The 14,365-nt window shown below is 37.0% G+C and overlaps 1 protein-coding gene and 1 long non-coding RNA gene across 2 annotated transcripts; one reads left to right on the plus strand and one right to left on the minus strand.

Moving 5' to 3' along the window:
• Positions 1-7,603: 7,603 nt before the first annotated feature.
• On the minus strand, positions 7,604-9,963 carry LOC121791537 (cytokinin dehydrogenase 6-like). Its single transcript, XM_042189464.1, has 5 exons — positions 9,326-9,963; positions 8,951-9,078; positions 8,611-8,874; positions 8,274-8,536; positions 7,604-8,196 (listed from the first exon to the last, which is right to left on the minus strand). Exons 1-5 carry the CDS (start codon positions 9,921-9,923, stop codon positions 7,869-7,871), a joined length of 1,581 nt encoding a protein of 526 aa, XP_042045398.1. The 5' UTR covers positions 9,924-9,963; the 3' UTR covers positions 7,604-7,868.
• A 1,060-nt stretch (positions 9,964-11,023) lies between these two features.
• LOC121791540 lies at positions 11,024-13,538 on the plus strand. Its single transcript, XR_006048602.1, has 2 exons — positions 11,024-12,728; positions 12,849-13,538. It is a non-coding gene; the product is annotated as an uncharacterized LOC121791540 (long non-coding RNA).
• The last annotated feature ends 827 nt before the right edge of the window (positions 13,539-14,365 follow it).

Consider the following 14,365-nt stretch of genomic DNA (forward strand, 5'->3'; position numbering starts at 1 on the left):
TTTGTTATTTTAAAATGTCTGTAATTTAAAATCTCATTTGTTTTTTTCCATTTTAGATAGATGGACCCACCATTTAACTAATTCATTACACTCACATTCCACTAACTCATTTTTCTATTTTTGTTAATAAAGTCAAACAATTTCTTAAACCTCGTACCTAGTCTAAACGAGAATATAAATAACGGGCGAAAAAGTAATAAAATCATTATCAATGCAGTTACTGAACCCCCTCTAAATGCTTTCCGGATGCCCCATCCAATATCTATATTCAAAGGCGGACATAGGAAAAAAATATTAGTAGGAATTCTACTAATACTTAGGGGTGGATGTTAAAAAATATTACTAGTAAAAGTTCTAAGTATATATGGAATATATACTTAGGGTCACGTTATATAGGGTCGCATTATAATGCTAACTAATTTTCAGTCCAAAGTCTCAATTTTGTATATTAAAATTATCAATACATGATATAAGTATATCAACATAAGACTGGATGTAAATATATCAGCATAAGACTATTGATATACTTAAGTGGATCCATTCACGTAAAATTATTAGCAATTTATATTTATATTTACTTATTTAATAAAACGGTTCGACCGATGGTTCGACCGGTTGGACCAGTAACCTTGCCGGTTTGCTTGCCGGTCCGGTTTTTAAAACATTGGTATATATGAAAAAAATACTTATCATATAAAAATCACAATCACAATAACTATAAAAAGTGTATAAATATTTTATATGTAAAACTAGTCTAACACATCTAACTAAAAGAATGAAAAACTTTCATTTTACAATTAGGGGTAGGGAATTATACCGAAATACCGGACTTACCGTACCGAAAAATACCGAAAATACCGATTTTTCGGTATACCGTAGTTTTCGGTACAGTATGATACCGTACCGAAAGATTCGGTACGGTAACGGTATTAGATTTCCTATACCGCGGTATACCGTGGTATACCGAATTTTCGGTATACCGGTATATACCATCAAACCGAATCGTCGATATATACCGACACTTCGGTATACCATGGTATACCGGTATACCGATTGATTATTATATATTTTAACATACTACATATATATATTTATTTTATATTTATACTAAAATTTAAAAATATAATTCTCTATTATATGAAAATAAAAAATAAACTTGTTTTTTTGAATATTTTGGTATAATAAATTTTTTTCCGATATAACAAGTATAACGGTATGTCGTACCGCAGTTCGGTATACCGCAAAAGTACGGTATACCGAAAACACGGTATGGTAACGGTATCAAAAACTACCTTACCGAATTTTTCGGTATATACCGAAGTCCGGTATACCGAAAATTTCGGTAAGGTATCGGTATGGTGTTTTGTCATACCGTAACTTTCGGTACGGTATATGGTATGACACTTATAGTACGGTATACCGTACCGAACCACCCCTAGTTACAATTGTGTTTGTGTTGCTACAGTGATGATAACTAAATTCTGCATATTCTCATTGACTGAAAACATTGCAGAATTTGTTTGATTGTTTCAAAAAAGATTGCACGAAATATCTTGAAAATTTTGTACTGGATCACTACTAATTTCATTCAAATCTAGTTCATCTTCTACTCGGGATCGACTTCCTGCTAATTCAACAACGGATTCAATTGGAGAAGAAGAAGAGTCACCCCTACATATTTTTTTAAAGAAATATTCCATCTTCTATATAGAAAACCCTTATAAATTATAAATCCAATGCATATTTAAATATCAATTTCTCATAATAAAATAAATATGAATTACTGTAAAAAGCATGTTTTTGGCATAATAAATGAAAAAGAAAGCAATAAAAAAATTGAAGAATGAAGATTACCGATGATAATTAATCACAAAAAAACTTCTCGTCCTCCTCCTGATGGCTTAAGAAGAAACTGTGAAGTTTTTGATTTAGGATTAGGGATATATTTAAATAAGATTATGCTTAGTATTTATTGAAAATAATAAGTTGCTTAATTTCAAACGGAATATGGTTTTTGGTTGAGAGTATATACGTCAACTATTTTTGTAAAGTTTAATTCTTTCACTTTTATCGTTTAGAAGCAATGTGTTAAATCAAACTTTTCCCAAAGTTTGTGACTTTTTTATGTAATTTGTGAGACAAACCTATACTCATGGAATTCTTTTATTGTTCAATTAATCTTATGCGTCAAATGTCTCGGCCATAATAAAGATTATTTAAGTTTTGAAGCGAGGATGATATTTATTAAAAATAACAATAGTAAAGATATCAATCACTAGTTATGAACAACTAAGCAATTTTGAAAATTAATTCTTTGATTGTTATGGAAGTTGGTCGAGAGATAGCTCATGCATGTGCATGGTGAGCTGCGGTGGAATGCAGCGCATATGATCAAGAAAGTGAAGAAAAGTTGGTTACAACATATAGCCGTTGGAGCTGGGATTAGGCGACGGTTATTTCAAGAAGTGAAACTCTTCTTCACTAGTTAGTGTGTAGTATAAATAGTATGCAGCTACAACTACTGTAATTAATCTTTGTATCTTCACATTCAACACTTGAGAAATAAAAGAGAGTTAGTTTTTCTGTTGCAAAATATAGAGTTGCTTCATCAACCCTTTTTTTTATCTTGTTCTTGCTCGTTCTTGCTGATCTCGATTGAGTTCTTGGCCTCTAATTTCTTCAATTGGCGTCGTCCGGTGGGAATTAAAGATCATTTGAAGTTGCGATGGCTGCGCGGTTAGAGGCAGAGAAATTTACGGGCAAAAATGATTACGGTTTGTGGAAGATGAAGATGAAGGCAGTCCTCATCCAGCAAGGTTTGGCCGAGGTGCTTACTGCTGCGAAAGCTGATGATAAGGAGAAAGCGGTCGCGCTTGATGAGAAGGCACAGAAGAAGTTTGATGAAATGCAGATGAGAGCTCATAGCACCGTCATCTTGTGTTTGGGCGACAAAGTGCTACGCGAGGTGCAGACCGAGACCACAGCTGCTGGCATTTTGAAGCGGCTTGATGAGATCTACTTGGCCAAGTCTCTAGCCAACAGGCTCTATATGAAGAGGAGGCTTTACTCCTACAGTTTTGCAGAGGATAAGTCGATTGTGGAGCAGCTTGAAGACTTCAACAAATCCATTGATGATCTTGAGGCAGTAGATGTCAAGATCAGTGATGAGGATAAAGCCATATTGGTTCTTAATTCCCTCCCAAATTCCTTTGATCAAATGAGGGATGCAACTTGTATGGGAGGGATAGGCCTATTACTCAGGCTGAGGTTAATGCAGCCTTGATGGCGAAGGAGCTTCAAAAGGGAGTCACTCCAAAGGTGTTGAGAACTGACAATGGATTGGAGTATCTGTCTAGAGAGTTTGATCAGTTCTGTCAGGAGAATGGTATTAAAAGGCATAAGACAGTACCAGCTAATCCACAAACGAATGGAGTTGCGGAGAGAATGAATAGGACATTGCTGGAGAGAGTAAGGTGCCTGCTGAGTTCATCTGGTGCAAAGAAGCATTTCTGGGCAGAGGCATTCTCAACAGCAGCCTATCTCATCAACAAATGCCCAGCCTCTGGAATAGGTGGAGCTATACCTGATGAACGATGGTATGGCAGGAAATCAGATTACTCCATTCTCAAGCCATTTGGGTGCAAGGCCTTTGCACATCAGAAACAAGGAAAGCTTAGTGCAAGGGCTCTGCAGTGTGTTATGATGGGATACAAGAGAGGGGTTAAGGGCTATAGGCTCTGGTGCCTAGATCCTGGGAATCAGAAGATATTGGTGAGTAGAGATGTGGTGTTTCTGGAAGAAAAGATGCCTCTACTTGATAAAAATTCTGGGGCTGAATCTGGTGCTGAGAAGGGAATTGATGATTTTCACTTTGAGGTGGAGGAAGCAGATGGTATTTCTGGTGTTCCTGGTGATAGAGTTCAAAGTGATATCATTGATCTGACTGATGAATCTCAGGGGCAAGAGTCTGAAATTGGGCCTCAATCAGATCAGCAGCCAGACCTTGCTGATTATCAGTTGGCAAGGGACAGAGCTAGGAGGCAGAATGTGAGACCTCCAGCCAGATATAGTGACAGTGAGATGTTGTTCTATGCCCTCCATATTGCTGAGCAGATAGAACTCAGTGAGCCAACCTACTATGTTGAGGCAATTGCTGGCCCAGAATCTAAGCAGTGGATGCAAGCAATGAGGGATGAGATAGATTCTCTGATCAGGAACAAGACTTGGGTCTTGGTAGATAAGGCTGAATTCAGAAAGGTGATTGGCTGTAAATGGGTGTTCAAGAAGAAGTTTGAGACATGCTAAGCAGAAAATGTAAGGTTTAAAGCAAGGGTTGTGGCAAAAGGCTTCAATCAACAAGAAGGCATTGACTTCAATGAGGTCTTCTCTCCTGTTGTGAAGCATAACTCAATCAGAGTTTTGCTTGCAGTTGCAGCTAGGAAGAATTGGGAGTTGGAGCAACTTGATGTGAAAACTGTCTTTCTCAATGGAGACTTGGAGGAGACCATCTATATGTCGCAGCCACAAGGATTTGAGATTCTTGGAGCAGTAAATAAAGTGTGCATGCTCAAGAAAAGCCTCTATGGTCTAAAGCAAAGCAGCCGCCAGTGGTATTTGAAGTTTGGACAGAGTCTTGCAAGGCTAGTATTCTCCAGATCTTTGTATGATAGTTGTGTATTTGTGAAGAAGCAGAAGAGAAAGGAGCCTGTGTATCTTCTACTATATGTAGATGATATGCTCATCTCTGGTCCTGATGTTGCTGAGATCAGAAGAGTGAAAGCACAGCTTAAGGCTGACTTTGAAATGAAGGATCTTGAAGTTGCTAAAAGAATTCTTGGGATGGATATAGTCAGAGATAGAAAGGAGGGAAAGCTGTGGCTATTTCAAACTGAGTATATCCAGAAAACCTTGAAGAAATTCAAGTCTGATAATATGAAGAGCACTTCAACACCGATGGCTATGCATTTCAAGTTGAGCAAAGAACAGAAGGCTCTCACTGAGGTGGAGAAGGAAGAAATGGAGTTGATCCCTTACTCCAGCATTGTTGGGAGCTTGATGTACATGATGATTTGTACAAGGCCAGATATAGCACATGCCATAAGCACTACAAGCAGATACATGACAGCCTACGGAAGGCAACACTGGAGTGCACTGAAATGGACAATGAGATACCTTAAGGGTGCTGATAAGTTGGGAATACTATACACCAGAGATGGTGGAGCAGAGAAAGACCCTCTGGTAGGATTTTGTGACTCAGATTATGCGGCCAACCTTGACACAAGAAGGTCACAAACTGGGTATGTCTTTACACTATTTGGGTCTGCTATTTGTTGGAAGTCAGGGCTGCAAAATGTAGTAGCTCTTTCAACAACCGAAGCTGAATACATGGCACTAACTTCAGCAGTAAAAGAAAGCAAGTGGCTGAAGGGACTCATATCTGATTTTGGATTGGAGCAGGAGACAGTGGCTATCCATTGTGATAACAGTGGTGCAATTTGTTTAGCAAGGCACCAAATGTTCCATGAAAGGAGCAAACACATCGACGTGAGACTTCACTTCATTAGAGATGAAGTAGAGAGTGGAAGAGTGAAGGTGGTAAAGATAGATACAGCCCACAATCCGGCTGATATGCTAACTAAGCCACTGAGTAAAGAGAAGTTCGAATATTGTTGTAGATTGGTGAATCTGCTGGCAACAGTTTTTTGAGCTTGAGCTATGCTTCGACACAAGGTGGAGATTGTTATGAAAGTTGGTCGAGAGATAGCTCATGCATGTGCATGGTGAGCTGTGGTGGAATGCAGCGCATATGATCAAGAAAGTGAAGAAAAGTTGGTTACAACATATAGCCGTTGGAGCTGGGATTAGGCGACAGTTATTTCAAGAAGTGAAGCTCTTCTTCACTAGTTAGTGTGTAGTATAAATAGTATGCAGCTACAACTACTGTAATCAATCTTTGTATCTTCACATTCAACACTTGAGAAATAAAAGAGAGTTAGTTTTTCTGTTGCAAAATAGAGAGTTGCTTCATCAACCCCTTTTTTTTATCTTGTTCTTGCTCGTTCTTGCTGATCTCGATCGAGTTCTTGGCCTCTAATTTCTTCATTGATTAATTATTAACATTACTTTATGAAAACTGGAAAACTAGGTGGGTTGGGCAAGGTCGGCAGACCCTCCACTAGCTCCAGAGAACTCCATTTGATCGATCTCACGATATTTGCTACCCTACCCGTCTCTGACCGCCGCTGCGTGCTATCTAATCGAAACAAATTAATGATTCACATAAATCATACATGTCTAAAACGATTGATAAATATAAAATGGAAGCGTACATTGATTAAGATTCATGATATTTTGATGATTCTGAAGAGTGAAGTTAGATCTTCCAAGTGTCAACTTTTACAGAGAATCTATTTTTGTTTTGTATTCTGTAATATTGATAGGAATGAGAATCTGTCGATGTATTTACAGGTTGCACTTAGGGATTATGACTCCATATTTAAAGAACGATTTCATTATAACTTTTATTTTATTTTTATCCATAAAAAAATACTGATAGGACTTCAATATATATTTTTAAGTTAATTATTATTAAAAAAATATATACTTATCATACAAAATATCTAAGTTACAACAATAAAAATACATAAAAATATACAGTCAAGAAATGAGTTTATGTATTTCTGTTCGCACCTTGTTTTAACTGTGAAAAATGAGACTCATCTTATTTTTACTGCGAAAAAGAAATGCCTCAAGTAATGACAGATGGAGTGTTAACTTGTTTTAACTGTATGCCACACCTTGTTAACTAGACAACAAATTTTTGAATATTGCTCCCTCCAGTCCCCATTAAATGTCCCATATTTGATCAGTATGGTTTTTAAGAAATTATTTGACTTTTAGAAAAAATTAGTAGAATATGAGTCCTACTTTTATATATTCCCTCCGACCACCATTAGGAGTCTCATTTATGAGCAGCACGGGTTTTTGAAAAATGTTAAGAAAAGTGGGTGAAAAAAAGCTAGTGAAACATGTGTCCCAGTATATATTAGTTTTAAATAAAATGTGAGTGGAATGAGTTACCGAAAGGTGAGACTAACCCTATTACCATTTATGGTAAAAGTGAACCGGGACTCCTATTCGCAGACAGACTAAAATGGAAAAATAGGACTACTATTCACGGACAGAAGGAGTATTAGTTTTATAATAACATGTGAGTCAGAATGAGTTAGTGGCGAGTCTTCTACCAAAAATTGTAAAAGTGAAATGAGATCTTTATTGAGGACCGTTCAAATAAGGAAAGTATGGGATATTTAATGGGGACTGGAGAGAGTATATGTTAATAAATGTTACTTTAAATTATTAAATTATTTGATAGAGCAATCTAATTAATCAAAAAACGGCATATGTTGAAGCATTAAAAATTATTCAAAAGCCACTTGAAAAATTACAAAAGAAAGTGTTCGACATTCAATGCATTTAAAAGCAGATGTTATTTTAACTTTAATTAGCTGAAATATGCAACACAAAAAATGACACGAGAAAAAAAAAGGCCTAATTAACACACACCTCTTAATAAAGACAAGGAAGTTGTTTATACAAAAAATTATGACATTTAGATCAATTATAACCAATCGATTACAATTTATATTAATTCCGTTAACTATAACTGATAGCTAATTGAATATTCAACCCTACTTTTTGCTCTTTTACATACTTTTTGAATTATATGGTGTACATTAAATAGGTACGATACATGCATGAATTCCACAATTCTCATTCCCCTCTACTATTAGTACACTTATTATCTGGCTTCATTTATCTCCTTTATTTCATTCCTTTTAATTGTATTTTTTTTTTTGCTTGGAGTTTCAGTGCTGTTCCAAGGCGTTGGCCCTCGGGAAAATCCTTTGCCCGGGCGCCAAGATGGTGAGGGGATCATACAACATTTTCCTCCTCAAGAAAATCTCCCATTTTGCTCCAAAATGCGCTATCCACTCTTGTGTGGTATTATAATGAGGCAAATATTGTTTGATCCCCATATTTGACTCACTAATAAACTTTACAATCCGTCTGTTTCGCGCTAAAATGGCATCCAGACCGTCTTTCCCTGCAGAAGACGGCACTGCTGAGCTCAAGAACGCTACCAAATAGAACACATCCTCCTCAGGCGTCACAAATGACGTCCCGTTTTTCCATCTATGCAAATCAAATTCCAAAAATGCATCAAATTTGGAAACATAACATTTCCATAAATGTATGTAAATTACTACTACCTAGATTTGTTAACAGGGTAGATCAAAACAGGGCCATTGCTTGTGTCCTTGACAATGTTGTGGAAGACTTCCTTAGCAAAGCCATGGATGCTGCTTCTCGGCACGAGTAGATTCAGCCACGGATGAGGCACGTCCCACAGGTTGTTCTCGCGGAGTTTCATCTCCGACACGTGGACTCTGTCTAGGAAGTCCACATAGGAGACCTCGGACATGAACAAGGTCGGGCGGATGAAACTTAACTCGGCTAAAAGGCTGTCCACTTCCTGCATCATAACCGAAAGTAAACCGAGTGAATCACTGATTACGAAACGAGACTAATGGTATCGGTGAACCTCACCCGTTCAATCGAACCGACGTCTTCTAAGTTGAAATACTTTGCCAGTTCCAAGCAGAACAGAACCCTTCCTGCGGAAGTGAACTGTTCTGCTTGGACTGGATCCTTCGGGTTGAAGGAGGATCTCCTGTTGTTTAGCAGTCCGGTTCTGTTTATCACGACGAATCCTTCCAAGTAGTCAAGAGAGTCTCGTGAAGAGGATATCAGACGCTCTTGATCGTTGGTGAATGTGGCGAAATCAGAGTATAATGCTCTGATCCATTTCACCTGCTAGGAGAGGGATGTAATCATATAAATAAATCATATTGTTTCATTTTATAGTAGCAAAGATTTGTTTTATTACCTTTGCAGGAGCTGGTTCCAGAGCGATTCTGGCCTCTGTGATGATCCCAAACTGACCTAATCCGCCGAGAACTGCGTTGAAGAGATCGGCGTTCTGCTCGTCCGAGCACGTAACCACATCTCCCCTGCCTGCAGTTATAGCTAATTAGAAACTTAGTAAAAATAGAGACTTTGTAAATGACACGGGTTTTAATGCAAAATGGGTTAAAGTAAGAGAGAAGAAGAGAAAAAGTAGTGGAATTAATGTTAGTGGATTATGTTATTCATTTTCTAAAATGGAAAGTTTCTATTTTTTGAAAACAGAAAATTTCTATTTTTAGAAAACGGAGGGAATACATAATTCTCTTTTTTTTGTGGGATGCATGAGATGATGGACCTGTGACGACGTGTAGGTGGTAGACATTGTTAATCTGAGGGCCGTGCCGGAAAGCCTGGCCGCTGATGCCGGCATTGGAGAGAGTGCCGCCGACGGTGAGGTGGAGGTAGTCGGTCCAAGATTTGGGAGTGAGGCCCCTTTTGAGGCTCTCATGGAGGATGTTTATCCATAGCTCACCGGCTGAGTCGTCCACATAGGGGTAATGGTCCGCGGTGTGGAACGACATCCCCGGGGATTTGTAGGACTCCATGTGGATGACCACGCCCTGGGGGGCCAGGGACTGGCCCTCGAGGGAGTGGCCGTGGCCGCGAGCGGCCACGGTGAGATGGGAAGTGAGGCCTAGGTTGAATACATGTTTGATGATGTGGGCAATGTTGGAGGTGGAGTTTGGGTAGAGATGGTATCTATTGCCAAAGTCTTTAGATGCATGGTTGATGTTGTGGAAGCTTAGGTTGCCATAGAAAGGCATTGTGTAAAGTGAAGGGTGGTTGGTGGGGAGGTGGTTTCTATTGGTTGTGATGCCAAGCAAGAAAAGTAGTGCTATTTTGAAAACTAGAGGTTTTAGTCTAAAGAGTTTGTTGGATTGTGATATGAACATGTCTCTTAATTGATATTGTAGAATTTGTAGTAGAGTTGGAGTCTCTCTCTCTATAATGTATTGATGTTAATAGAGTGGTGAAAGATTCACAAGAGAATATAAAGGCGAGAGGAAAAGTACTATTATTCCTATCTTAATAGAAAATTACATATTTTAAAACTATTTATATAATTGGAAATTTTACGCATTTGTTATATATCCTATTTATTGATGCTAACATAGAGTATATGTAAAGATGAATGACCTAACCTAATACTAATCCATCGTGTTATGGATGCCCTTATATAGTTATATTGAACTTTTATTTGTTTGATAGCTTAGGGTGATAGATACTTGACCTACAATATTATGGTGGGAATTTAGAGGCCCCATGTCTTCTTTAAACATTATAGAGACCGATCATATAACTACTCCATGATATGTGATTTGTGACCCAAGATTTGGAGCCTATCATTTTATGCGTTACCGTATAATTTGAGTTTCTGATTTTTATTTTATTTTAAAAAGAGTTCCGGCAGGAGGTGAGATCTAAATAGATTGATTAGTTTTTATGTTACTATATAACACATTCATGAATAATATTTCACTCGTTAAACTTTTATTAAATACGGAGTGTATATTATATTGAAAGTAGTGGTCATGGACCCAAAATGTGGGCCACAGAAAATTTAGTCATGTGAAGAATTGATTAAAATGGGATAATGAGATAGTAATTTGATTAAAGAATCAAAGGTGTGCTTACTTTCATGGCTCGGTGCTCCCTTCAAAAGATCTCACAAGCATATGTGGATGTCCGTGTTTTATGTTATTGCATGTTGATTGGGATATTAGAAACAAAATGATTTTCCAGAACTTCAAACCCAACTGGCCGGGAGTTCGAGAAGAGACGTCTTTTGTGGTGAATGGAAATATGGATTAAAAGATGGTGTCCGAACTTCCCTTTTGCGTCAGGTCTGGTGAATTGATAACTTGGATGATGTTAGAAGCTGGATGAGTGCACGGAACACACGATATGGTGTTTATGGGTCTGCGGCGGCAAGTAGACCTTAATTTCGGGTTAGTGTCCGTTTTTTTGCATTGAAAGCCTTGATATCGCTGTTTGTGGCCTTTCTTTTTTGTTGGTAGCTTTGTTGTGGCCATTCGGACAGCTTGGGCATTTTTCTGTTTATCAAAAGTAACTACTAGAAAATCATACTAATTGTCAAGTAAATAGTAATATAGTAACAATACAATAAGTTACTTGCCGAGTCATAAATGATGCCTTGGATACCAACAATGAGACAATTCTGTATTATGTCACAAATAAATACCAATAACTTTTCATGTTTTCCCACTGAAAAGTAAAATATTGTTCTTAGTTATGTATATAGTTCATCCATTAGCAATTTTGCTGTGTTTGTTGTGTTGTAGGGATACCACTTCATTAGGTTGTTGAAAATATGTAATAATGCCCATTTCTCATAAACTGTAAGTTTAATACGCACTCAAAAATATATGAGTATTATAATCAATTTTCAGGAATAAAACTAAAAAAAAGTTTCTATGGATTTCATTTAGCTAACACAATCATTTACTCCTTAAAAGGACTTTTCTTGTCATTTTAATGGAATTTTGGGCTATCTTAAAAAATATTAACTCGTTGATTGATATTTGTCGCACTTTGTAGATCAACTGGCTAAAATTCATTTTTTATGTTTTCATTGGCATAGTTCAATATTAGTTAACTACATTCATGTTTTAAACTTAAACAGTTAAATTAAATCTTTTTACATGATCAAAGTCAAAAGATATACGGTTGATGTTGAATTTGTTTGTATGATTAAAAAAAATATATACTCCTTCATCCCATAGAAATATGCCATATTTCCTTTTTCGTCCGTCCGATACAAATAGTCACATATCCATTTATGGCAACGTTTTTCTCCTTCTTTTTTACCTTTTCATTTAGGGGCCCACCATCCAGTACACAATTTCAACTACTTTTTCTCCTTCTCTCTTATTTTACCAATTATACATTAAAACCCGTGTCAACCCTAAATGACCTATTTATATGGGACGGAGGGAGTATATTGGTTTTTTCTATTATTTGAAGCCCATCCAGTATGTGTTTAAAAATTTAAACTATGCTTAGATAACAAAAGTGCTCCCTTCATCCCATGAAGAAGACATCTTCCTTAGGAAACGAGATTTTATTTAATGTTATTTTGTACTATGTTAAATGGAGAGAATAAAAAAAGATAAATAGAATAAAGTAGAGATAAAAAGTGTCTTATTTATAGTAATAAGTTATTTTGATTGAGACTGACTAAAAAGAAAGTTAGTCATTTTTACTGGGACGGAGGAATTACAAAACAACAACCACCGTATTAAAACTCTCATTTCATTTCATTGAAATTTTACATTTTTAAATGGCTGAAAATATTTCTTAGTTTTTCAGTTGAACTTCTATATATGAGAGTATTAATTTTGATTAATTTTGTGGTTTATAATAATAGTCTTATAAATCTTTTCACTATAAGTAGCCTATATTTTTAATAAGCGATAAAATGTTATAAGGTATAAATTGTAATGGGGCACAAACAATATTCTGGTATGACAAGTGGATGAAGGAGAGAGCTTTAAAATTATTTTTCCAAGGCTTTTCATGTTGTCAATCCAGATAAACAAGCTCATTGAGGAGATGAGAGTTTAGGAGAATCAAAATTGGAGATGGGTCTTGAAATGCTCATTGAGGAGATGAGAGTTTAGGAGAATCAAAATTGGAGATGGATCTTGAAATGGAGGGGAAATCTTTTTACTTGGGAGGTGAATCTTGTTGAGGATTTTTTTTTCTAGCCATGAATCGCTTAGTTTTGAAAGAAAACAAAAAGTGTGTGGTTGATCAATAAGTCAAATGTTTTCTCTTCTTCTAACTTTATTTTGCAGGTTACTTGACGTATTGACAACATGAGCACAACGAAAAACCAAGGATGTCTTGCTTGGAAAAACGTTGTCCCACCACGAGTAATCTTTTATGCTTGGTTTGTCATTCAGGGAAGACTCAACACCAAAATTAGGTTTCGCATATTTTGTACCCAGAACTTGAAGATGATAAGTATGTTTTATGCAAAGAAGAGTAAGAGAGCCTGGAGCATATCATTTTTAGCCGTAAAGTACCTTGTGGTCTCTGGTACTTTTGTGAGCGGTGGAATATCTCTTTTTTTGCATTCTCAAGGAACCAATGGTGTGCTTCATCGCTTACATGAACACTCCTCTACTCAAGTTTGACAAAAACTTTGGAGCTTTATGTCATTGCTTTGTCAATTTGGAGGAATAATGTCATTTTCAAGGATTGTAACCGAATTGGGAGCTCGAAATATAAGACTTATTTGGAGCCTTAGATCATGAATTAAAAGTTGGTGTCCGAATTTCAGCATCCGAATAGAGTCCTTCACCAACGACTTAAGCGATCTCAAAAGTTGAACCTAGCTAGGGTAACGTGTTTGTTTCCTTGAATATGTTTGCTATCTTCCAAACTGATGGGCTGCTCTTTTGCCTTTAGGCTTTTATGTTTGCTTTGTTGTTTCTTGAATTTATGAATTAGATATTAGCTGTTAATTTTATTTATTTTTGTTAGTTTTTTTGGGTATTGTCATGGGGCTTTTGCATTTTGAACTTTCAAAATAAACACTACAAATTGGTGTAGTGCACTTTTTTTTCTATATGTGCATTAGATGCGCCAAAATGCTCAAACCCCAACGAGAGGGTGAGCAAAGAGTTAAAAAACAAAGAAAACAGACCACAGCTACTTGGAGCACTACGCACACCAGGCTAAGAAAGCGAAGACAAAGAAACAACTCTTAGCCTAACCTTACATTAGCACAAACGCCGCAACCACAAGAAGCTAAAAAAGCCAACAGACCCACATCAGTCGTGTACCTCCTGTAAAAATGGAAAAGAAAGAAAGCTAACCCCATGTGGACATCGTAGTCTAGCTCTCTGTGCGCGTTCCACTCCGTGCCACATTCTTTGGGAAAATGGGATTCTTTTTCCGTGCACTCTTTGGTTCGGACTATCCTCCAATATTGTGTAGGTTATCCATCACTTGTTCTGGAGACAATGGAAAGTCCCAACACCATCCATGTATCCACAGACCAAGCCGCCATAAGAGCCTCTTCTACTCGAATTCCCAATTAGGCTTGAAATCTTGAAACACGGCCATGGTGTAGTGCACTTGATTTCGAGATTAATCTATTCAGTTAAATTGATGAAGGGTTCGAATCGGAGTAAATAAATTTATTAAAGAAACTCAAGTAAGTGGTCGACAAGTATTTTAAATTAAAGCACTTAATTGAATAATTGAATTCCAAGAGCCAAATATAGGGGTGCTTAAACGGTTCTCCGATTCTCGGTTAACCGGAACCGAAACTGGAACCGGCCGGTTAATTCCGGAACCAGAACCG

Source organism: Salvia splendens, unplaced genomic scaffold, assembly GCF_004379255.2.
Source record: "Salvia splendens isolate huo1 unplaced genomic scaffold, SspV2 ctg841, whole genome shotgun sequence".
NCBI classification, from domain to species: domain Eukaryota; kingdom Viridiplantae; phylum Streptophyta; class Magnoliopsida; order Lamiales; family Lamiaceae; genus Salvia; species Salvia splendens.